The 26276-nt window shown below is 40.9% G+C and overlaps 1 protein-coding gene across 1 annotated transcript in view; it reads left to right on the forward strand.

The window, feature by feature from the left end:
• The first annotated feature begins 2230 nt into the window (after positions 1-2230).
• The window catches only part of LOC110968261 (double C2-like domain-containing protein alpha), a 44668-nt gene continuing 20622 nt past the window's right edge, over positions 2231-26276 (forward strand). Inside the window, exons 1-7 of the mRNA XM_022218099.2 lie at positions 2231-2544; positions 11098-11465; positions 13115-13194; positions 15333-15407; positions 15643-15752; positions 20605-20731; positions 25704-25763. Of these exons, the coding sequence (XP_022073791.1) occupies positions 2513-2544; positions 11098-11465; positions 13115-13194; positions 15333-15407; positions 15643-15752; positions 20605-20731; positions 25704-25763 (852 nt within the window). The 5' untranslated portion in view covers positions 2231-2512. The remainder of the gene's footprint in view (positions 2545-11097; positions 11466-13114; positions 13195-15332; positions 15408-15642; positions 15753-20604; positions 20732-25703; positions 25764-26276) is intronic.

Below are 26276 nucleotides of genomic sequence, written 5' to 3' on the forward strand. Positions count from 1 at the left end.
CTGGTCCGCTGATGTCATTTGTTCTTGTCAGTGCCATTGTGGGCTCTGTTATGGTCAGCTGTTTTCACCGAAGCACTCGCACCCGGCCCTGACATAATTGGTGTGGAGAGAGCACAAAACGACTATGCATTTATAATGAGGATATTTTCTTCATAAACAGGAGGCAGGAGAGTGGACATCGGATGAAGAATAGGAAGAAGGAGAAATAAAGCCCAAAAAGGTGACGCAAGGATTGAAGGGTCTTTTGTCAACATTGGCAGAGTGGTGGCTCTAAATTGCAGCGTGTGTGTGTGATTGTGTAAATGGTGTGTGGCATGAGCTGTTTGCATGAAGGAGTGGGAGTCATCCTTCTCTGGATTTTTTTTTTCCTTTTCCCATGTGAATGCATTCATGCATGGCTGTGCCGTGGCATCAATTTTATGCTACTAAAACATATGTGTGTGTGTGTGTAACAGAAAGGAAAATTTGAGAGGAGGGATGCGATAAGAAAGGAGGGAGACACGAGGAACACCACTGAACAAAGACATCAAGCGGTTTTTGAAGATAAGACAAAAAAGCAGCAGTAAGTCTGTTGAGCGGCCTGCGTTGTGTGACAGCTTCTTGGCTCACTTTGTGATGGATGGGAGTTTCAGAGTGTAGATGGGAAAATGAAGGAAAGACAGAAAAAAAAAGAGAGGGGCAAGTCAGATGGAGACAGAGAGAACACTAATTTTGGTCCTTGAAGAGGCACGAGGGGGAAATAGCATGTTTCCCCTCATCAATCAACTCAAGAACTATTAGCTTAATTATATGGAGACCGAAGAGATAATGTGTTTGAGAGAGACAGCCAGATCTGAATGCAGAGTGTTGGTTTGGAACTAGCATGGACAGAAAGATGGAGAGGTTTAATTAGACGTGATTCCCCCCGGTAACACTGTTTCTCTGTGTACTTCTTATAGCACATTTAAAACACCAGATCCAAAGTGCTTTCCTACAGATGAATACAATAGCCTTATGTTAAGACATTCCAATTACCTGACTATCACCAACATTATGGGGACATGTCGTACTGCGAGCCCAATCTGCATCACATAATAGTGTGGCTGCACTTCTTTATTATAGGTGGAAAAGGTGTTTGTAAGTCTTCAAACCAATCACAGTCATAATGGGTGGAGCGAAGCCGAGGATGAGACTCAAAAGCAATGACAAGGGAATTGTTTTAGTGGCGTGCACTACCATTTGAAATGCAAATCTCCAGAAAAAAATAAAATAAAATGAAACAATAAATAAATAAATTAGCAAACAATCTTGAAATTTTCAATGTGGTATGTTGCTGCCTGGAGTTGGTTGCATTTGTTTCCCCAAGTGAAGGGGATTTTAAAAACAGTACTACACAGATAGCGGAAGAAGAGGAGACAGCCACTTGAAATGTGCAGCCAATGACAGATTTATACCCTAAGAGGACACATAAATAAGTCAGACTAGAATGTGATGTCACACTGTGGGAAAACAAACCAATTCCTCATTAGGGTTTTGATCAACATGGCTGCAAAGAATCTCGCTGTTGTAGGAAGTCATAGGCTGGAACCATTGTTTTATCAACCGTTAATTCATCCGGTTAGCACCTTTTTCCAGATTTAGCTAAACTGTTAAACTGCCAGATATAGCCGGCGAACACAGTTTTTAGTTTGCGTCTCTGCTCAAGACCGACACCACCAGACTTACTGACCTTAATGTGACGACAAAACTTGGAAAAGCTCCAGACATGACTGTGCCCTTCTGCCGTTCGTCGAGAAACATCCCCGGCACATTTCTAGCCCTGAAATAGCGGGAAACAGATTGCTTATGTATGTTTCATCGCATTGAAGTCTGAGTTTGTGCTCAGCGTTGGCAGAATGGCTCGAATGGGAAAACTTATAATTATTTTGACTTGACATTGCTCCAGATTACCTCCACTGCCAGTCTAATCATTTAAATAACATAATTAGCTGCTGCTTTTATCTGCAGCTGAGATGATTCCATCAGTGTGAATATTAGAATCCATTTGGGTGTGTGTTTGCCAAATCCACTGTTGGTTTTGCTCATTGTTTGGGATTTCCTGACATTAAGAAGAATGTAATTGGCCTTATTTTTAAAGGTTACTTTAACTCTCAAGGGAATGAAAGCGAGTCAATGCAATGTCCTCCTATGTGGAAAAAAAACACAGTGTATGTATGTGTGTGGTGGCAGTCACAGTCACATGAACAGACTGTCAAGGAATAACTCCCTGCTGCCTCTCTCTCTCTTCTTCTGTTCCTCGACTCCCTCCATCCTCCTCCTCCTCTTCCTCCAGCACACCGCTTTCCCCTCTCCCCTCTGCCGCTTGTTTTCATTTCAACTTGAACCATCCGCGCATTTAATTTTTAATGATCCACGTAGAGCTCGCTCAGTCTCCCTTTCTCTCTCTCCCTCCTCTCTCCCTCTACTCTCTGCTCCCCTCTTCGCCACCTGTTAGTCTCCCTCTCCTCTCCGTGCTGGGATCTCCTCATTTTTTATGAAGAGTTTCACACTTGCGCTATCACTGAGGTAAGTCCAGATTTTTTTATTCATTTATGCATAAGTTTAGACAGTTTGAATCTGACTGAGAGTGTTGATTCTCTCTTAATTTCCCCTTCAAGACATACACCTTTGTGTTTCTTCAAAACTACATCCTGTCAGATTTGCTCAATGTACATGTGTGTTTTTTTCTCCTTGCAACCTGTGCAGGAGAGAGTAAAAACTGAAGCATTAACAACCAGACTGTCAGACCGTCACAGTAATTCTGCGTCATTCTCCCACAGCGGGCAGGTGCAACATGTGGCATGTGTCTGTTTTAGTATCTTACCTGCTCTTTCGCTTGCTCCTTCACACCTTCAAGCGGACTAACACACACACAGACTGAAGTTTACTCATCTCCTGGCTGCCTGAAAATAACTTGGCTCTAATTGACAAGTACTCACTGTCACTGTTGTCAGCTATAAATGATGCTGACTATCAAGCTCTAATGAGTAGCTGCATTGTGCGGCACTGGTACTATACCATCTGCCTGTCAGCCAGCAGCTTGTTATTTAAAGGTGAAAGGAGCTTGCCGCAGGCACCTATTGTATGTAGGACACAAGGAGGGAAGCAGAAAAAGCAGCCGAGAGAGAAAGAAATCCTCACTCACCTACAGGTGGAACAGAGGTGTCTGGGAAAGCATAACATGGAGTTAATGAGAGAGATGAAGAGGGGAGCGGAGGAGTGAATTATGAAGGTGGAGATTGGAAGTTGCAGGTTGAGGAAGCGAGCGTTCATGCCTGTGATATGACTGTAATTTAAAGTGATGGAGCTAAAAGAGGAGGAGGGAGGGGTGGTCGCATGTTGCACAGAGATATTCCTGACAGCTGGATTCTGGCAGCTTCATTCCTGTCTCTTGAAGCTGGAAACCTATGCGAGCTCACAAATAGAAGTACAAGAGGGTTATGTATGATATAGCCCTCTGCATGCGGTTGCATAACTAACAGCTACAGGGCTGATGTTTGTGGCTACAGGAGACAAGTTGGGCCATTATCTTGTAGCTTATACGAATTATGTAAAGTAGCTCAACAATGTGCTTGAAGGCTGAAAGTCATGAATGTAAACGAGCTGTAGCGCATTAAAGCCTGTAAAGTGTGAGGGTGAAATCTGCACCTTGTTATTGTGCGTCGCTGCCACACTTCTCAGCAACAAGATGATGATGAAAAGAGAAGATGAGAGAGATTCCAGCTGGCAGCATGAGAGTGATCAATCATGAGCTCCCTGTGAGCTTCTGCTTCCCAGAGAGCTGCGAGCCACCAGGCCTCCCGGCCGGACGTGTGCTGCTGCTGCTGGTGCTCAGGCTGCTCCAGCTTACGGCCACATCTGCCACAACTGGGAGGCGACTGACTGCGCACATTATATCAACAGACACCCGCTCAGAAGCTGCACAGTGTATGTGCAGAGAGATAAATTAATGGTCTGACACAAGTGTATCTGCACACATGCTTGGCGCCACGCTTGTGTGGACGTATTGTTACATCTGTGTGTGTGTTCTTTGAGGGATTATAGTTTCCTCATGAGGACAATCATTATCAACTCATCCATGTTAATTAATCTCTCAATCAATTCTAACTATACTTATCGTCATCACAGAGAGCTTCATTAACTTATTTTCACCCTCAGCTTAATGTCTTCCAATCTTCCACTTCAGAATATTTCCACTGGGTGGCTTCACTCTTGTTGTGTCAAACTGAAATGATTTACTGCATCTGTGACAAGCAATGATTTATCTTCTCTCCACATTATTTCACTTCCAATTTGACACACAGTGAATACAACAGTCTGAGGCTTTCTCTGCAGAGCGTAACTGAGCAGCAACTTGTTGTGGAGCATCTCCAAAGTCATTAACTCTGCTGCTGGGGTCCCCAATGGTACCGAAATGGCTGCTTTTCAGAAGGCATGATGTCCATCATGTCCGATCCCAGAGCCAGAGGTCTGCCAGAGTCCTTTCAGTCAAAGGAGTCAAGGAAGTTTGCGAACTGGCACTGTGCAGTGGGTTTCAGAAGTTCATTTCATCTGCTGCCAAGGAAAAGCACCGTTGTGCTCACAGCAGAGAGACTTGGCCATACATGACAAATGACCCTCGCTGGCCGTAATTCTGCTGAAGGTCAACAGTCAGAGACAACAGTTTCAGAGCCACTTTCTGCCAGGGCACATTGGTCATAGTGACTTTATCCTGATGAGTGAAGGCTCTGAAATTAATCTGTTTACTCGCTGTGACCTTACAAACAGTAGAAAGGGAAAATTACACCACAGTAATTAGAGGTGTGGATGATCTAAAACCTTCGAGATAAAAGAACAGCCCAACATTCTGAGGATTGCAGTTTCTTGGAAAGAACATGATGAGAGGACTGATGCCACCACAATGTCTAAATGTCAAGCTACAGCCTGCAGCTTAGTGTAGCATAAAGAATGAAAACATCTAGCCTGATTCTGAGGTAATAAAATCCTCCCACTACCACATGCTGCATTCAACTTAGTTTAGTCTGTACAAATGCTGAAGTATAGAAATACCAGAATTCTTGATTTATAGAGATTTGTGTTATATATTGGCTGAGCGCTGAAGCCTTGTTGACCTTCAGAGGTAAGCACCCCCCCCCCCAAAAAAAAATAAAAAATAAAAAAAAATCGTGTGTACTATATTTTCTGTTTAGGTTTGACTTTTACCAATGCAAATGGAACCAAAGACTGGTGGTATGCCTGCTTCACTTTAAACATGATTTCATTTTGTTGAAAAATATCCCAACAACCCAACTTGACTCAGCCTCACAGTTAATGTCTCAATCAATTCTGGCCTGGTTCTGCTTTGAACTCGTGACATGAGGTCTTCGCTCCATCCAAAATCTTTCGCTAATGCTAACTATTCACTTGTGCTCAGCTTCACACACAGACCCCACTTACACACGTGGACAAAATTGTTGGTACCCCTCAGTTAAAGAAGGAAAAACCCACAATTCTCACTGAAATCACTTGAAACTCACAAAAGTAACAATAAATAAAAAAATTTGGAAAATTAAATTATCAAAAACAGCCATTACTTTTGAATTGTTGATTAACATAATTATTTAAAAAAACAAACTAATGAAACAGGCCTGGACAAAAATGATGGTACCTCTATAAAAGATTGAAAACTATTTGACCAGAGTGACATGATTAACTCAGGTGTGTCGTTTAATTGACGTCACAGGTGTTTCCAAACTCATAATCAGTCAGTCTGCCTATTTAAAGGGAGACAAGTAGTCACCCTGCTGTTTGGTGAAAAGGTGTGTACCACACTGAACATGGACAACAGAAAGCGAAGGAGAGAATTGTCCCAGGACATCCGAAAAAAAATTATAGACAAACATCTTAAAGGTAAAGGCTATAAGACCATCTCTAAACAGCTTGAAGTTCCTGTGACAACAGTGGCTCATATTATTCAGAAGTTCAAGACCCACGGGACAGTAGCCAACCTCCCTGGACGTGGCCGCAAGAGGAAAATTGATGACAAATTGAAGAGACGGATCGTTCGAATTGTATCCAAAGAGCCCAGAGCAACCTCCAAAGAAATTAAAGGTGAACTCCAAGGCCAAGGTACATCAGTGTCAGATCGCACCATTCGTCGTTGTTTGAGCCAAAGTGGACTTCATGGGAGACGACCAAGGAGGACACCACTGCTGAAAAAAACTCATAAAAAAGCCAGACTGCAAAAATGCATGTTGACAAGCCACAAAGCTTCTGGGAGAATGTCCTTTGGACAGATGAGACCAAACTGGAGCTTTTTGGTAAGGCACATCAACTCTATGTTCATAGACTCAAAAACCAAGCATACGAAGAAAAGAACACTGTCCCTACGGTGAAACATGGAGGAGGCTCAGTAATGTTTTGGGGCTGCTTTGCTGCATCTGGCACAGGGTGTCTTGAAAGTGTGCAAGGTAAGATGAAATCTGAAGACTATCAAGGCATTCTGGAGAGAAATGTGCTGCCTAGTGTCAGAAAGCTTGGTCTCAGTCGCAGGTCATGGGTCTTCCAACAGGACAACGATCCAAAACACACAGCCAAAAACACCCAAGAATGGCTGAGAGAAAAGCGTTGGACTATTCTAAAGTGGCCTTCTATGAGCCCAGATCTGAATCCCATTGAACATATGTGGAAGGAGCTGAAACATGCCATTTGGAGAAGACACCCATCAAACCTGAGACAACTGGAGCTGTTTGCTCATGAGGAGTGGGCCAAAATACCTGTTGACAGCTGCAGAACGCTCATTGACAAATACAGAAATCGTTTAATTGCAGTGATTGCCTCAAAAGGTTGTGCAACAAAATATTAAGTTATGGGTACCATCATTTTTGTCCAGCCCTATTTCATTAGTTTGTTTTTTTAAATAATTATGTTAATCAACAATTCAAAAGTGATGGCTGATTTTGATTATTTAATTTTCAATAAATTTTTATTTATTGTTATTTTTGTGAGTTTCAAGTGATTTCAGTGAGAATTGTGGGTTTTTCCTTCTTTAACTGAGGGGTACCAACAATTTTGTCCACGTGTGTAAGATAGAGTGGAATAGACTCGTCTAAACACCTGCTTATTGTAGACACATAGCTAGCATGCAGATATAAGAGTACAAATCAGTCATCTCATCTAACTGTTGCCAAGACAGCAAAGAAGCTAGAGCATGCAATATGTTCCAGAGGCTTTTTGTTGTGTTCTAAATGGTACACAAAAATTTTTAGGACTGTTTGTGGTGCCGCTTTACTGTCACCCATGTACAACACATGCTAGCAGAGGCTATCAGGAATCTGCAGACTGCACGAGGCACCGTTATCAACAGTGGGACCTGTGTGAGACTTGTTTTGTGGCCACTGGTAGTTGCCCATTTGCGATTTCTACAAGGAGCTGAAACTGAAGCAGACAGCCAACATCACATTGTGTCAGTCGGCAGCCAGAGATAAGCCATCATGAGACTCATCACTGGCGACAAGTGAGTCTGTGGCTACCATCAAGGGGAGAAACGACAATGGTTTTCACATCTAAAGAGCCCACTCTTTCCGAAACTAGACAATGTGCATCAGGGCAGGAGCACACCAGAAGCATGCTAATTGTTTTTTTTCAGCGTCCACTTCATTGTGCAAATGGGAATGATTCTTCCAAGTTAAAGCAGAACTCTGCTGTAACATCATGAGGGACAACATTCAGTCCAAACAACCTGAACTGTTGTGTGATGGCAGTCCCATTACACTGTATGCATATTTCCCCAAAATCACAATCGGTGGCTCCTTTTAACATCACCCTCAGTCACAGAATGAAATTCAAGTTGAAGGACTGACGTTGCAGGAAATTCAGTGCCGATGGTGCTTGACGTGTTAACATAATTGGATTTTCAGTGAGCGTTACAAGCATTACCAAAAGACAGAAAGCAATGTATTGCAACACAAAGAGACGATTTTAATGGGGTGGGGAGCCAAATGTAAATCAAGTGCAGTTTTCTAATTTTACAGGCATGATCTTGGAACTTTCTGATACCACCTCACATTCGTCAAGAGTCACTAAATTCCAACAATCAATAAATCAAGTGTTGTGATAATAACAAGAAAATCACGTTATTTGTGGCTGACAAGGCCTGTAAAAAGCCTGTCCAATCATTTAAATTTAGCCTGAGATAATTGGATGCTCTTGTCAGTCTACCTGCATGCTTGCTTGCACTCTGCCCGTGCACTCATTGCAGTCTTCCACAAGGCTATGCAAACACATTACATGAGCTAGCGAGGAGCATTTTACATTTCCACCAAAACCTACGACATCATGCACTGCCAGACATGCAAGATGTTCATTTGTACTCGTACACCATCTTCCAGTAATCTCTGTGGTCTCCATTCTCCACCACTTTAATTAGAGTATGTGCAAACATATCCTTTTATATGCTGGCATTAAAGAGAAAGTGTTGTTTCACTGTAGTTATCTTAGGTTAGTATATGTTGGATTTGAGCAGTATTTTCTGCAAATGTGGTGATGTAGCTGATTGGTGTCTTTTTAGAAATAAGGGAGTTTGATTGTGCTGCCCCCCCACCCCCACCCCTTTAGGATTAGTCTTCCAGCTGTACTCAGACACTGAGTGTTCAAGTGTTTTGGAAGAGCAGCTTTGGAGGAAGACCTGAAGGGAGGGATTTTTTTCTGCTGCATGCTCTCAAAATCCAGTTTACTCTTTCTGGTTTCTGCAATCCTGTGTCTTCTAGCTTAACTATAGCCTTAATATAGGTGCAAGTTTGAGATTAACAACCCCTCAAATGACTGTAAAATGATCATCCAAAAGGTAATCATTCTCGATTTCCCACTCATTCTGTTGACTCGCGATTGTACACAGCATGACCGCTCTTCCCTTGAACCTCCCTGTCTGAGCTCTCGTTATTTTGATATTTCTACACCTCACAGAACTCACCTTACAGACAGCACAGAGGAAGTCCAAATATTCACAGAGCAAACATAAACTTCTCAGTTTCAATCGATTATTGTGGAGAGAGCAAGAGGTAGTCCGGGGGGGGGGGGGTTTGCTCAGTATTGAGGACAGAACGCCCCCTCAAGCTCTGCTGTCTTTAGAAAACAAAAGCTGTGAGATATTTGTAATCCACCCCCCTCTTTTCTTATTTTTGGAAAAGCGCAGACACATCAGCCTTTTGGTCAACTCTATTCCCTGCAACCACAACTTTATATAATCGTAAGGCAGTGGTGCAAAGTAACGAAGTACATTTACTCCAGCACAATTGTGAGATATTTGTACTCCACAAAATTTATCGGACAGCTTTACCTTAAGAATGAAGAATTAACACAATCGGTTTTAAAATGCAGCACATTGTGAAAGATTGATCCAAAGGTTTCCAAGATTTTTGCCTTATGGCAAACAGCTGTGTGTAGTCGGGTCACATTTCAGGTGTCTATGAGTTCTTGTGTTGCAGTGATTTATCCCTCTAAACTTTTTGCTAGGTTATATTTCAATGAATGTTCAAGCGATCAAGTCCAAATGCTGAAAAAAGACTTGTGGCTCAGAAATTTTTCCTCTGATTCTCTCCCAATATTCATGCAGCAATCCCTCAGATTTGTCTTATCTCCCTGTATATAAAACTGCGTATGAAGTAGTTCAAACCAGCTCCACCTGCAGCAGCTACAACTGGGTCAATATATAACTGCAGGACTTTTTGTATCATATTTGACAGTTTTGCTGTTTTCAGGCCTATAACCAAGCACCACATGGCATTTTTAGAGAAAGATTCTTCTAAAATATTATATATACAATTGAGTAAAACTGAAAGTTATTTATAAAGATGTTGCAGTAAACCTGTTGACTCACACACTACTTTATATTAAATAACTCAGAAAGCCTTGGAGTCTTGCCGGTCTTTTCTTCAAGAGGAAATGACATCATGTGGAGCAGGTCATGTGATCTGGAATTGACACACTTCCATGAGGTGTTTTTGTAACTATGGGTAACTTAGCTGAAAGTAATTTCTCAGACACAGATACAATTTGTTATTTTTCATATAAAATTTGATATATTGCCAAAAAAGAAATATCTGTCATGATTCTCTCAACTGAATAAAAAGAACACAATCAGAACAATTTTTGAATAAGCTAATTTTATTATTGTTTAGCTAATTAGAAAGTAGTTGTTATTAAATTCAGACGGTTATTTAGTTGACATTTTAGTGAGATCCAGTAATTTTTTATAAATAAGTGATTGTTTCCATAACAAATAATTATAGAATTTGTAAAGACATGATCATAATAAGCATAAAAAACATCATTTTTTAAATTTGTAATAAAAATGTATGCAAGATATAACCTATGGACTTCTAAAGTCCATCAATTATATATTGACTCATATATATTAATACTTTAACTAAATTTTGCTGCTAATACTTACGCACTTTCACTGAAGTAGGATTTTTCATGCATTTACTTGTAGCTCAGTATTTTTATATTCCTATATTGGATCTGAATACTTCTTCCAGGTGTGTCATCATAACTCTTTATTCCATCTTAGTGTACTGAAGGGCGTTTCAACCTCTCGAGCTTCATTCTGTAATTACCTGTCTATGGAGGATTGTCAAGGATTTTAGATAACATGCGTGCCTCCTCCGCCCACACACTCGAGATTTCCTGGAGGATGATTAGGATTTGGGGGAGACCCCTATTGTCTTTTATCCTTTATCTTTCCTGATAGCCTTGGGTTTATTCAGATTTATTCAATTGAGATGCAAATGTATGCACACCCTCTGCTGTATTTTGTCACCCTATGAGTAATGTGTGTCTTTTTAAAACAGTTCTAATTATGTTGAAGGAGTTTTCCGTGGTTAAGTTTTTCGTGACTAAACGGCAAATGAAAATCTCAGACGGATGAGGTGGAAAGATGTTATTTATCGCAAATCACCTCAGTCAGCTTACCATCGTTCATTTGGTGTTACAGAAAAGTAATTGACAGCTCCATGGATCAGTGTCAGTGCATCTGAAAGTTTAAATTGTTGCCCTGCTGAAAGTAAATGCTATTAACGTGATAAATCTCTTTCTCTGCAGCCCCATGACTGTGCGAAAAGGAAAACGTTTGGGCATCACCATCCAGGAGCACATGGCCATCGACGTCTGCCCAGGCCCCATCCGCCCCATTCGCCAGATCTCCGCCTACTTCCCTCGCCTCTCGCCCACTTCCTCCTTCTCTGAGCCGCTCTCGCCCAATCAGGCGGCAGCTCCCACTGCGCTCAGCCCCGGCAGCGCAGGTCAAGGTGGAGGTGCTGTTGGAGGTGAAGGAGGAGGAGGAGGAGGGGGAAGCAGTGGACTGTTGTCACCGCTGTTGCCGGGCGCCGCGGGTGGAGGAGGCTCGCTGTCGGCCATGAGCAGCATGGACACTTCCATCGAGATTGACAGCTGTGACAGCGACGATAACAGTGAGTCACAAGAACATAATAAGCAGGTTTCCATGAAGGTGTCAAAGATTAAAAATGAAGTCACAAGAAACATCTGCAGAGGGAGGACACGTGTGTTTACAGTGTTTACAGTGGGCAGATTCACCACCTGAAGTTATGAAACAATGGCTCTGTAATACAAGCCAATACAAACTAGTTTGTTTAAAATGGGAACCATGTGAAGGATTTTTTTTTTTTACATTTTCGGAATTACACTTAAAAGGTTTCTTGCCAAATGTCAGATTAGAAGGTTTGATGTTTGGGCAATATGAAGCAACTTTAACTGTCAGGCTCTCTTTCTGTTAGTTGACGAAAACTTAACTGTCGTTAAAAATCCATCCATCCATCATCGATACACCGCCTAATCCTCATTAGGGTCGCAGGGGTGCTGGAGCCTATCCCAGCTGACTCGGGCGAAGGCAGGGGACACCCTGGACAGGTCGCCAGTCTGTCACAGGGCTACATATACAGACAGACAATCACACTCACATTCACACCTACGGACAATTTAGAGTAATCACTTAACCTCAGTATATTGTTGGACTGTGGGAGGAAGCCGGAGTACCCGGAGAAAACAAACGCATGCACAGGGAGAACATGCAAACTCCATGCAGAAAGATCCCGGGCAAGCCGAGACTCGAACCAGGGATCTTCTTGCTGCAAGGCGAAAGTGCTAACCACTGCTCCACTGTGCAGCCCTGTAGTTGAAGATATTGGATATAATGTTGTTATTACTTTTCTTAGTTAATCCAGGCTTTAATCTTCAGACCCTGGGTCATTCTAACAAAAAATGAGTGTTTAAAATGCCATGTGACTCTTCTTCTAACCAAAATGGATTGAAAGCACGTGGGTAATTATAAAGGAGAGCTGTGAAAAACATGTAAAATGTTTTTACAGTGAAAGTCGTTGTTGATACAAGAGAGGAATGCTGGTAGAACATTTTAATTGTGTAAGTTAATATAGTTATTTTACTGATCAATGCAGACCCATTTTTGTTTTTTAAACTTGACTTTGCACATTAGACCTTAAACTTCATACGTACAACTGACTTCAATTCCGGCCCAATCAAAGTGAAATTAATAGAATAGAATAGAAGAGAATGACTTTATTCATCCCCGAAGGGAAATTCAGTAATTTTATTAAAAATAATACATTTTAATGGCAGTTATTGAATATTCTATGTGATAAATACCAGTAGATACCTCTATTTTCGGATCACTTAGCTGCAGTAACAGCAGTGTAAAACAGTATTGGCAGCTAATCAGGACCAAGCATAAAAGCATATTTATCCATTTCCTATGCTACCAACTGAATAAATGTAGTCACGTCTGCTGTTTTCACGGCTGTAACTACTTCTTTCAGTGGAATTACTCAGATGTACGAGCTGTTTCCAGTCTTGTGCTAAGCTAACTAGCTGCTAGCTGTAGCCACACACGTCCATGTATTTGAACTGAAAAACATAATATGTTTTTATAAATAAGAGTTCAGTTTTTCCTGCTGCTCTCTTGTATTTCTCTTTGCCATCATCCTCCATCTCTTCTGCTGGTAATAAAGTCATCAGCACAAAAGCAATTACCAAAGTAAGTGGCACATATTTTTTAGTGTTCAACTCTTTCTTAACTGTCTTCCAGCCTCCTTGGGGACGCTGGAGTTCGACCTGCTGTATGAAAGGGCCACCAGCTCTTTACACTGCACCGTTCTCAGAGCAAAGGTAATTACTGTCGTCTGAAAACCCCACTACATCCACCGCATGCACTTTGTCCTGGAGTTTCAAAAATACATTCAGCTGAAACCGGGTTTTCCTTTATGTTTCTGTCAGATGTATCTGTGTGTCCAAACCAAAAGGTTTTGGGTTGTTTTTCTGGAAACAGTTCATGGCTCCATCACTTTTGTTCAGACGGAATTATCTCAACAAAGACTTGATGAATTACCAGAAATCTTTCCACAGACATTGGTCCTCCCCAGAGGAAGTAAGAAGAATCCCACTTAGCATACTAATTAGGAAAAATTAGCATGCTATTGCCCTTAATGTCTATTTTTTAAAAATATTTTTTTCAATCTATCGACTGTTTTACTGATTAATTTTGCTCCAAAAAGTTATCATTTAATTTAGGTTCATTATATTTTTGAGTTAGAGCTTCATAATAAATATGGTTAGAAGCTTCAGGGATGAAAGATAATAATAAAAAGCTCTCTGAATTAATCAACAGACAACATTTATGGTAATTTTGTCTTTTCTTGCAGTACATCTTCCAGAACAGCACTTGGTTGTTGCATTAGTGCTGCTGCGGTGTACCATCAGACCTTTGCTCAGTGTACAGACCACCTTTTTGTTTTGTGATAATTTTAAGTATTCCCATACTTTCAAAGCCTTCAGTGTTTGGAAACTTTCTTCTAAAACTGTAGCTGAGTGCAGCTGATCAGTTCTGAAAACAACCAACGCCATCATGACAAAATCTTTAAGCCTCGTGTCGTCCTGCAGGTCAAATTGACCCGTTTTGAAGTTGAAAAATGTTCTTCTGATGTCCACGTTTAACATTTTTGGGAAATTTTTGAACATTTTTTGGTGGAAAAACAGAAATGTTAAAAAAAAAAATGTTTCTTTAAGAACATTAAAAAAAAACAAAATATTAGAACTTTTACTGATATATATATGTAATCTCTTTAGATATTTTAAGGATTTTTTGGGGGAAGATTTTTATTCTTTTTTTAAAAATATTTATAATTTTTATTTTTTAAATTTTTTTATTTCTTGCCAAATTTGGGGATTCAAAAAAAAAAAAAAAACTTTTAAGGGAAATTTTTAAGGAATATTTGGAATTTTCTTCCTGAAGATTTTGCAAATTTGGGGATTTTTTTCAGACAAGAGAACAGTGTTTTTTGGTGCCCGTAAATGAGGACAACAGGATGGTTAAAAAAAAGAAAAAAGAAAGGTACTTCTTACAATGAACTGATGCTGTTTGGAAAAACAATTTGAAATCAGATTACACTATTGCTGGCGACACGATTTTACCATCAATGTACAAAATGTGTTTGCTGAATATGATTGGCCTTTGCATTTTGTCCTGTTGTGTGTTTTGTTGGTCAGATCATACACCTGAGGCTCTAATCCAGTCCCGTAGAGGTGAACTGTTGGATATCCATAGAGGATGTCAGCTTTATGTATCCGCAGTGCTGAATTTTATTCCACCTGAGATCCAGCAGATCCGCTCCGAATATTTTCCAATGCTCCGTGTCTGTTGGTTTTATGGCTGGTTTGTTTTTAGTTTGTACATGTTATTTAAATATTGAGAGCATCTAACAGAATGTAAAGTGACAGTAAAGTGATTCCATTTTACTTTGATTTGAAATGTACTTGCCAAACACCAATACGTGTTCAAAATTCCACTGTGAACGAGTTAGCATGCAGATGTTAGCTTCCTCCTAAAGCACATAATGTACCAAAGCCACGGGTTCACAGCATTGCAGCATTGACAGCATTGACTCTTAAAGTGACCCGCACATCAGGAATCAAGGCGCCAGCATCAAATTATACACTGCATTACTCCTGGACATATGGCATTCAAACCTCACATATATATATATTTTTTTTTAAAAAACCACTTTCCTGATAGAGGCAACATTTCAGTTTTCGATATTTACTCTTTACACTGTTTCTCACCAGTGTGCTGCCATTAATTTAAAACTCCTGCCCCTCCTCAGCTCCTCTGTGCTTTAGATTCAATTTGAAATGGACCTCTCACCTGTCTGTCTGGCAGTTCGTTTCAGAATTCATCGTGCAGGAACTTGTCACAGTTGTCTCCGCTGTTTACTTTCTATGCCTTGTATTTTCTCTATCTTCTCTATAAGGGTCTGAAGCCGATGGATTTTAACGGTTTGGCCGATCCCTATGTCAAACTGCACCTGCTGCCGGGAGCCTGCAAGGTCCGATTTTATTATCAGAGCACCATTTTGGCTCCATCTATGTTTCTATAATTGAGAGAGGCCTTCAGAGTGCACATTCTATTCACAGAGTTATTTTAGAGCTGCATGATAGAAATACAAGTGCAGACCGGTGAATCAGCTGTAAAACGAAATGACCGTGTAGCCAGCGAGAGTTGATGTTGCCGTTTGTGCCTCTAGAAACATATTAATGTTTGCTTTTTTCCCCTCTGTACAGGCCAATAAGCTGAAAACCAAGACGGTTCGCAACACACTGAATCCTGTGTGGAACGAGACGCTCACCTACTGCGGAATCACCGAGGAGGACATGTACCGCAAAACACTCCGGTAAATGTTTGCTGAGAGGCTATTTCTGTGCTGCACTTCTGTTTTTTCTCTCCCATCAAGAGGACTCGTACTTACAAAGGATTCCTTATCATCCATCTCAGCCGCATGTCTTTGGGTTTAGAGGCCTTTCCTGCACTCCTTCCATCTCTGGTGATCCTTAGATCCTCCTCTGTCACCTCACCTTCATCCTCACGCTCTCCTGTCCACTAGGATCAGCAAAGATCTCCCCTCACTCCTCCGTAAGCCTTTCCTTTCCCCTTGTCTTTCTTTCCATCTGGCTCCTTGCTTTCCCTCTTCCCGAGCCACACTGACAGATTGAGGTCAGACTAAGCACTGCGGGGTGTTTTAATTTCATTGACCCCCCTCCAGAGGTGACGAAAGCTGCGAATTGTCTCTGCCTGTGACTAAAACTTTGCCACTGCACACATGGGAGTGGGATTTAAATAGGATCGACGGATGATCTCTCGGGGGAAATTAGAGGAACCGGCCCCACCACCGGCCCCTGACACTGTGCTAATTCAGCAGAGGGACTCGGAGCTCAGGAGACGAGAAGTTTGAATCAGGGAAACAGGGAAACATCTTGGCATCACCCGCTGCAGTGCATTGACATTTCAAGATGTCTGCCAAGTTATTTTATATGCAGAACACCTTTTAACATCTGTGCAAATGCAGATGCAATCAAACTGTTGTTAGGGTGAAATTTAAAGCATCAGTCCACCACAAAACAATCAGCGCGTTTCACAATAAGTGAAAATGGCTTGGTATACAGTATTTTTTTTGTTCTTTTTTGTGTTTAAAACCCTGCAGCAACAATCCACAACATACTCTCTGGGCGTTAACAAATGACAAATGTAGATATGCTAGATGTACAGTTTCAGAAAATACATCTCATGGTGCAATTATGTGTTTATACTGTGTCATGATGATTATGATTTACATTCTTTTTTGTTTTTAAATTTCTTGTTACATAAGTACGACCATTTGTAGACTGTTCAGAAAAAGTTACATATGATGAAAGTAAAAAATGATAAGTATCAGACAAAATTTAGTCATGCTACTTCAGTCAATATGAGAGAAAAAAGTTCACAATTTAACTCAGTAGGTCTGTGTCACGCAGTTATTAGTTTAATTCGCACCATAAAATTTAATCAGATGAAAATGAAGCTGGATAATTGTCTCTCACTTTAATTTTAATGTTTCACGTTTGGGTTTTTTTTGTCTGAGAATTCGATGTTTGAACAAAAATATAAAATTAGGAATTATTCAACTTTCTTTCTCTGTGTTTTGGGCTTGTGTTTGGACTGTACCATTATTGCACGGGGGAGTCTGGGGCCATGTATGTAAAGTATATAGCACATCTGGCCTTGTCATAATTTATCGGTTAAATTATTTTAGGAGGCTTTGGAGGCGTATGAGAACGTTACTAATAGAGTGGAGCAACAGGTCAGTGTATCGTTATTGTTGTCAGTGTAGTTGTTCAGAATAAATAAAGTAGCAGCCTTCAAATACCTTTTTGAGTGTTTTCCCATCTTCCTGAAGTACTGAGTGAAACTGACAGACTGGGTAACAGATTCATGTGGCAGATTGTCTGTTGTACTCTGCTGTCTGAAATTATGTTCGACACGACAAATGGTTGAGAGTAAAATGCCCAGATGCAACCCTGAGTGACCAGTCAGCATCAGAAACAGCCCGTTCTCGTGTTTCTCTTGTTATCTATGGCATTGTATCAAAAGAACAAGGCTTCAGATTACCTTAAAAAAGGTGTGAAATATCTCAGCAGTGGAGAATTTACCACCAGTTGAGCAGCTCATATACATTTTCTACAAAGCTGAATAAAGTTAGTTTAGCCTTTACATCCTGAATTTATCTTTTTGTTCAGGTTACATAATGGGATGGGCAGACTCCCCCAGGCGCTAATGATACCAAACCCAAACAATTAAAAATTTAACTCAGGGACAATTATCCACTTATTAAGTTATTGAAAAAAGCGGATAATGAAAGTTTCAAACCTTAAAAGGTATTACTTTGATGGTGTGATTGAGCAATGGGCTGAAAAGCGTAACATGAACATTTGTATCTCCTAATCTGAATCTATTATAGTTTTTAACCCTTTAAGCTTCATTCAATTCCAGTCGTTTTCAGTACAAAAAAAATCGCTAATATTCTATTTTTAAATAAAAAAAAATACGAAAAATACAGGGAATATGGGACGGGCATCGCGAGGTGCATTTCCTTGAAAATGACCGATTCGGGGATTTTATACCGACTTCAGGACATGTTTTGGATAAAATAGTTTACTGGCTTGTGTCATCTGGATGTAAAAGGTTGGATTATGGCCGTTTTTTGTGGAATCTTTTTTTTTGTGTGTAATAATAAACCCGGAAATGTGAGTCGCGCTGTGTGCGTTGAAGCCGTGTATAGAGAACGGATGGATGAATATTCGTTTTTGTCGGACAAATGTGTTTTTCTCACCCGCTGTGGTAATCGCATCTGAAAGTGGTTTATATCGGCGGATTCATGAGAACCTAAGCTTTCCATCAGCGTATAGTGTTTGTATAATCGTGTTTGCAGCCGTCGGACATTCTTGAAATTCCTATGCAAATTAGTAGGTGTACCGCCGGCGGTACACTGAAGCTTAAGGGGTTAACTGAGTTTGAAAACAGCTATTATTGTTATTTGATAACTTTGATCTGTTGTCAGTCTTTTCAGTCTTTTTTGGGTGGAAATGAGTTTCTGTTAGAGCTGGTACAACAAGTGTCATTGCAGAATTTATACTCTGGTCACTATGGCCCCTTTTCGACCAAGCTGATTCCAGTTCTAGTTCAGAGCCAGTGCCTGACTTAGCACCAGTTCTTCATGTTTCCACCAACTAAGGCTCCAAAAAAAGGTGCTTTTCAGGCACCAACTCTTTGCTTGGCCAGAGTTAAGAGTTAAGAAACGAATACGTGACGGGTTGGGGCAAGAATACGGTGGATACACAGAACCACTACTTTTAAAGTACTGAACAAGTAGTGTTTTGAAAACCGATAAATATGGACGCTAGTAGCATGATCACAGATGTGCCCAGGCAACCGCTGTCCTCTGCCTCAAAATCAATCTTAAGATCATCTATAAAAATAAACATAAATATTATCATCAACTTATTGCATTTGTTTAACTGCTATGTAATGGATGCAAGTGTAGTCGGAGCTAAGGAGCCAAGCTAACGCTAACACATTCACTGTTAAAAATCAAAACATCTCTGACAGTTACTTGTCTTCTCCAACGTAGTCGCCATTGCCTGTGACTACAATGAAGATAGATGGCTACTAACAGTTTAAATATTTGTTTCTGCAAAGTCAGAAACAGCATTTGCATGTATACGATGCGCGAACATTGTTGAACGGCTACACATGCAGTGACGTACTGACGTTTTACGGTGATGCAATGACGTTTAACTCGGCTCCTTGCCAATGGAAAAGCAAACCAATTCTTAGGAGGCACAAGATTTGAACTAACTAAGCGCCAGCACTGAATTGGCACCGAACTGGAGCTTTTTGGTCGAAAATGGACTGTATGAGGTTTCACAGAACAGCAGGACTTCCTTTAGAACAGACTCCTGAGCTGCTACAGTGTCAGAATATTTTTTCTACAGACAGTGTGAGTGGATCCGATAGAACAACCTGCTTTACTAACATTATGGAACCTTGTAGGAGTGCAGTAAGCGTGACAGTAGATGTCATAGTGACAGTAAGATGTTTACATTACTTCATGCTGTGTACCTCCGCATCCAGCTGACATTTTGAGTCCTTCTGTCACGCTTAAATCTTTGACGGATCACCAGATCACTGCATCCTCAAACCCTCTTTATCTCAGCCATTCTTTTCTCGTATATTTATCTTTAATGTATCTTTGTTCTCCTCTGCTCTCATGTTTTATCACCTTCCCACCTCAGTCTGTTGTTTTCCTCTTTTCTTTCCTGTTTTGCTGCTGTTTGATTCTGAAAGGTCCACCACATATCTGGCGTCCCCAGACATCTGAACTGTTGCCCCTTCCACATACCAGCAATACTGTGTTTTATTAGAAGGTAGCAGGCGACTGAAACATCTCATCCTTGTGGTTTTAATTTTAGTTGGAGGTTTAAAGACAAAAAAAAACAACAACAAAGGCAGCACTTTCACTTTCATATCTGGATTACTCCTCTGGCAGATTGCTTTCTTCCTTTCCTTCATCTCATCGCAAGTCTTTTATTCACATTTACATAAAGTGCAGGGGAAAAAAAAGGCAAAAAAAAAACCACACTGGATTTCAGGTAGCATTCTGATCCACGCACACAGATTTAAATACATTATTCTGTTTTAATCTCTGCCTCTCACCCACATCACTCCATCCTTTACTCGGCAGCGTTTGATTTCGGCTTCCCTTCGCCCCTCTCTGCCGCTCCCACCCACCAGTGCATTTCAGGCGACATCATGACAGGTGTTAAAGTTTGCCAGGCGCATAAATATAGATCTGCTTAATCTCACGCGATGCACTTTCACATGCTGATCATCATCTTTCATCTGAATTCCCACTAGATGAAAAATGCTAATTGTGTGTGTGCTTTAGTTGATTTTCGGACTGTTTGCTCTTGAATTCATGTCAGGTTTGTGTCAGTGATTTCCTTCCCTTGTTAGACTGTTGCTACAACACCACAATGAGTCATAACATGGGACGTTTTTTCCCGCTGCCGCACACATAGATGCATCTCCTCGCCTGTCCACTCTGAATTTTCTGTCTCCACGTCGCAAATCTCCTGTTTTTATTCGCGCTCTGCACTCTCACCCATCGCTATTTCTCATTTGTGCCTCCCCCCTCCGTCTCTCACTCGCAGGGTGTCCGTGTGTGACGAAGACAAGCTGACACATAATGAGTTCATCGGGGAGTCGCGGGTGGCCCTGCGCCGTGTGAAGCCTGACCAGACCAAACACTTTAACATCTGTCTCGAGCATCCACCTCCTGTGAGAAGAAGAGCCGGGCATGGGAGGGGGGCTAGAAGGAATATAAAGAAGGATAGGAAAGCCTAAAGCAAGGAAAATGAATGTGCATGAGAGAGATAAATGACCGGAGGGTACTGTAATATTGAATATATTAAGGCTTTCTGTGTGACTCACAGCCACATCTTTGAAAGTACAGATGTGGGGGAAAAAATAAGGATGGAAGCAAGAATATAGCAAAGAGGGAAGGAAACCATTTACATACCAGCAGGGAGGCGTAAAAAACTCAATATTTAGTAGACACAGCAATCCACTGTGATGTTGACCACACACCTGGGTCTCATTATATATAAATCACCAATGTGTCTGGGCAATCTCCACAGCATCATTAGCAACAAAGCTGAACAAACGCTTCCACAAAGCCGCCGGACATAATGTTCTCGAATACCTCAGCTCACCCAAGATCCCGATTTATTCAAAATAAAGACCGACTAATGCTGGTATTGATATTTGAGAGTAAATAGCAAATAAATCGGATGAATTTCATGCTATATAAACACAATCATGAATCATAAATCACAATCATAAAGCAAGAATCCCTTAAAAATCCTGTTGCCTTCATTTACGGGCACCAAAAAATATCGTTTCCTTGTCTAAAAAAAATTCCAAAAATGCAGCAAAAAAATTCCCAAATTTCTGAATATTTACAAAACCTTCAGGACGAAAATTCCAATAATTCCTTAAAAGTTTCCCTTAAAGATTTGTTTAAAATCCCCCAAATTTGGCAAGAAAAGTCTTGTAAATATTTTTTAAAAAAAAGAGTAAAAATCTTCCAAAAAATCCCAAAGAGCATCTAAAGTGATTACACACACACACACACACACACACACACACACACACACACATATATATATATATATATATATATATATAGCAAAATCCAGTAAAATTCGCTGGATTTTGGTTGATTTTTTTGTGAATGTTCTTAAGAAACATTTTTAACAGTTCTTTTTTCCACCAGAAAATGTTCAAAGATTTCCCACAAATGCTGAAAATGTCAACATCAGAAGTTTCACTGTGGAAATATTTTTTCCCCCTCATTTTCAAACTTTAAAACGGGTCAATTTTGACCCACAGGACAACACGAGGGTCAAAAACTGTTTATCAGTGGAACAAGAAAGAAATATAGACCCCATCAGAGCCTACGTCATCAACAAGCTGCGTGCGCATCAAGGCAACGGAAGTACCGCTTCATATCATTTACCTGGCATTGTTCGCACCACACGGAGTAGCAAAGCTAAAAGCTAACGCTGAACTGTCGGCATCATAATGTCAGGTTGTTGTGTTTTTGGTTGTACGAACCGAAATACTCAAGAGGGACATAAGTTCTACCGCATGCCGATGGGCTCTCAGCCGCTTCAGAGCAACCGAAGGCGGCTGTGGCTCCAGGTTATCAAGCCAGCGGATTGGACGGAGGATACCATCAACAATGCACGCGTGTGCTCTGTTGTGGCAGATAAAGTGAAATCAGTGCAAAGTATACTGACGAGCTGTCGGTTCCCACACGATTAGAGCCACTAATAAAAACCCTATTGACTGTTGTGACAGGGACATAAAAAATAAAGCGGCTGGAATCGCCGCCATAAATTTGCAGTTTGCTGTGTGTATGTAGTTCTCCACTTTGCTGATGATCACCCATGCCTCATACATCGTAGTCTTCTGCCCTTGCCTTTGGCTGGGTAGGATTTCAGACATCAAAACACAAAACTCTGTGTCAGTGTCCTTGTATCTCACCTGTACCTGTCCACAAATTGCATAATCATAGGCCTCCATAGATTTGTATGCTCGCAGCTTCTCTCTAGTGTACACTCCAGGTTTTTCAACTAAATACAAATAAATATCAGGCCACTGAATATTGGGCCACTTACTAACGTCATAGTCCCGTTCGGTAAGTGTGCAGGGATCTGGGAGCCTCTTGCCATTTGTTAAAGTGATCTTTTTAAAGTATTTTTTGCGATCTTTTACTGATAATGCACCCGCATGGCTTGACAAGCCACTGCCAGCCGCCATACTTCCGTTGCCAGGGTGCGCGCGCAGCCCTCTTTATTTACCTACAGTAAATGGGTCTATAGTACAAAAACCCCATTACATTTAATAGATTAAATGTATTGGTGTAAATGATAATTAACAAAAAAGAAATACAGTAAAAAATGTTAAAAGAATAGTTCAGAATTTTGCAAAACGTGTTTATTCGTCCTCTGCCAGTGTTAGATGAGAAGACTGATACCTTCTTTATATCTGGACACTAAATACGAAGCTACAGCCAGCAGCTGATTAGCTTAGCTTAGCATATATAGTTGAAAAATCCGACAACTATGGCACCTCAAAAGCTCACAAATTCACATTTTATTTCTGTCCTTTAAACCAAACTGCAAAACCTGCAAATTGTGATTTTATGAGCTGTTATGTGCTGAAAAATTACTCATCAAGCAGCCACTGAAGAAGTTCGAGCTCCCTGCTAAGAAGCAAACAAGCAAACAAAACCAGGAAAATGAATCATAGTTTTTACAGTTGTTTTTTTTTTTTACAGGTTTAACAAACGAAGAGTGAAAATGTTAATGAGCTTTGGAGGTGCTGCTGCTAAAGATAGCTCAGTTTGCTGTTTCCATCTGTTTTTCAGTCTTTTTGTTAAGTTACTGACGACTGGCTGTAGTTTTATAATTAATGGACCAAAATGAAAAGAAGGAAATCATCAATCGTCTCATCTGATTCTCTGGCAGAAAACAGAATAATAGGATCCCACAAAATGTCAAGCTATTCTTTTAAAGAGGAGCAAATATCATTTTCGAATAAGACATCCTCTAAAAATGATTTTTAGATTGTAACTAATGACTTCATTTGCTATTGTTTCATAAATCACATAAAAAAAGAAATTTCCTTGCTTTCCCAAAAATTTCCTAACAATCAAGAGACCGTAGAGACATTTTTACACATTATATCATAGGTTGTTGCTAGAGGTACGGACCCGTACCCGTAGCCTGTGGACTACGGATACGGCACTTGCCATTTGCCAATCAGATACGCGAGATCTGGTCACGTGACTCCCGGTAGACGCTAGCTGTACGGACCCGTAGCATCGGTACGACAGGTACAGACCCTAAACCTGACCCTAACACTAACCCTAACCTTTGCTTACCTTTCAACAGTTTGCAGTGGTTAGCAGCTTCTTGACTCGCGAGACTCGCGTACGGGTCTGTATCTGTCTGGCAAATGGAAAGTGCCGTACCCGTAGCCTGTGGGCTACGGATACGAACCCGTATCCGTAGACACTACCTATATCATAATCTAAAGGCTGCTTATAAAGGCCACATCAGAAAGAGGTGCAAATTCAGGAAAATAATTATATGCTATACATACAAATGCAGCTGATGCTAAGACACAATCATTAGAAGTATGTGGACAGCCAAGTGTTACACCCATTCATGAATGCTTGCACATTTACCAAAATCTTTCATATCCAACTCATTTAGTCTCAACTTTCAGAACTTGCAGTTTCATCACACTCCAGATTACAAGTGGTGAAACCTCCGTGGGCGTTTTGCTTCTAGTCTGAAAACGTTTTTTTGATTGTTCGAACTTCAGCACCAATTACAGTCAGTTACAGCGGGCTATTGTCAGAATGAGAAAATAGAAAAATGAGCAATGGAAGCGCATGGGGAGAGGAGGATGACGGGTTTTTAACTGAAATGAGTCTGATGGAGAAAAAAAATCCCCGGTATTTTCAGAGGTGTTAGAGGACAGGAGAGTGTTGCCGCTTGAAGAAAAAGAGAGTGCAGCAGCAGTATACAAAGTGAGTTTTGTTTTTATGACAACCAGATTATCATTCTGGACATTCGTCTACAAACCAATCAAAGAATAAAAAAAGATGCTGCTCCAAATGTTAGGACAGCAGGGTGTCGGTATTTCACGTCAAGTTCTTCAGTGCAGTAATGGAATTGTAATGTGAAACCAAGACTAACCTGATCTGGTACAGAGTGTGAGAAAAAACAAAACCTTTGGTTTGAACTTTCGGGTGAGAAAAGAGCTTTAATGTGCAGCTGTAACAACACTCCACTCTTTACACCAGATCTCTGAATCAGTCTGACTGGTTTGAACTCTGCTATTGAGTGATAAAACCTGGCTGTCGCTAGGTGTTGAAATCCATTCAAGAGGTGATGGATGTGGGGCTGACGTGCAGGCCAGCCAGCCTGATTCACAAGAAATCACTTCGCTTTTTGCACAGAGAGGAATAAAAAAGAGCCTCCCGTAATTGTTGCCACAAAGTTGGAAACACTAATCGTGCAAAATATGTAAAAATTAACCAAAAGTTAGAGCGGTGGTGTCCACATATTTTTGGCCTTATGGTGTATTCTGCAGTAATATTGGCTGACTTGTACACCTTTTGAATTACAAATACTAGGAATAGCGAGAATGGGGAATCACTTCTACTTTTATAGCCCGCAAATAGCTTTCTGTGCAGGCTAAATGTCAGCCGACTCACACGTGGCAAAACGGTGCTCAGAGATTGGAAGAATGAAAGGTGAGGAGAAAGAGCGAAGAGAAGAGGGGGGCCGGCGAAGTGTCAATAGACAGCGAGAGCAAGTGACAGAGATGAGAAACAAATGGATTAGAAAATAAAAGCGCTGGTGGGTGGGGAGCAGGGGCCATGTGTGTAAAAAGGGGTGGGAGGGTTTTTGTTCTTTATGACATGGAAAGGGCTGCGGGTATTAGATTGGCCCTCTGAGGCCGGTGGCCACTCTGCGATCAAACGCTAAAGCCCTTCTGTCATCTTGCAAAACCCGACGCAGTGCCAGGCCTGTAATTTTCAAAGTGGCTTCTGCCTCGACAATATATGTGGTCCTTTCCTCCTCATTCTTTGCTCATAATGTCTGCTTGTATGGCTTTTCCATCAGTCGTTCACACGCATTTATGTCGTCTCTCTTGTCTTTGTCTGCAGCTGCCTTCACCGACTGCGATGAGCACAGCCCTCAGAGGAATCTCCTGCTACCTGAGAGAGGTGAACACTCCTCCTGTCTGTCCCTTCAGGCCATCTTTCAGTTTGTCTCCAAGCACAACACTCAGTTTATAGGGAGTCTGGCTAAAATTTCCAACATGGGATCAAATAGCCAGCTCCAAAGGGATCTTTTCACATCTTAAATCTTTCCTCTGATCAATCAATGACTCCTCACACAGATGAATTATGACAATGAAGTTATCCCAGGTTGCTGTTTGTTTCCAGTATGTTCTTCTGTCATCATCATTCTTCATAAACCCTCTTTCAAACCGTCACTGCAGAATTTATTGCTCAGCTTTCATTTAGCTACCGATGAAGCAAATAATCGATTTGTTAGTTTACTGACACAGTTTTGCTTATTGACTAATAAATTAACCAATTTTTAAAGCCAAATTACATGACACTACCTGGTTCCAGCTCTTTAACCGATTCATGTTTAATATTTTGGAAAAATATTCTGAAATTTTGAGGGGCTGATCAGACAAAATGGGTGATGTGAAGAATATTTTCAGCATT

Source organism: Acanthochromis polyacanthus, chromosome 19 (assembly GCF_021347895.1).
Source record: "Acanthochromis polyacanthus isolate Apoly-LR-REF ecotype Palm Island chromosome 19, KAUST_Apoly_ChrSc, whole genome shotgun sequence".
Classification (NCBI taxonomy): domain Eukaryota; kingdom Metazoa; phylum Chordata; class Actinopteri; family Pomacentridae; genus Acanthochromis; species Acanthochromis polyacanthus.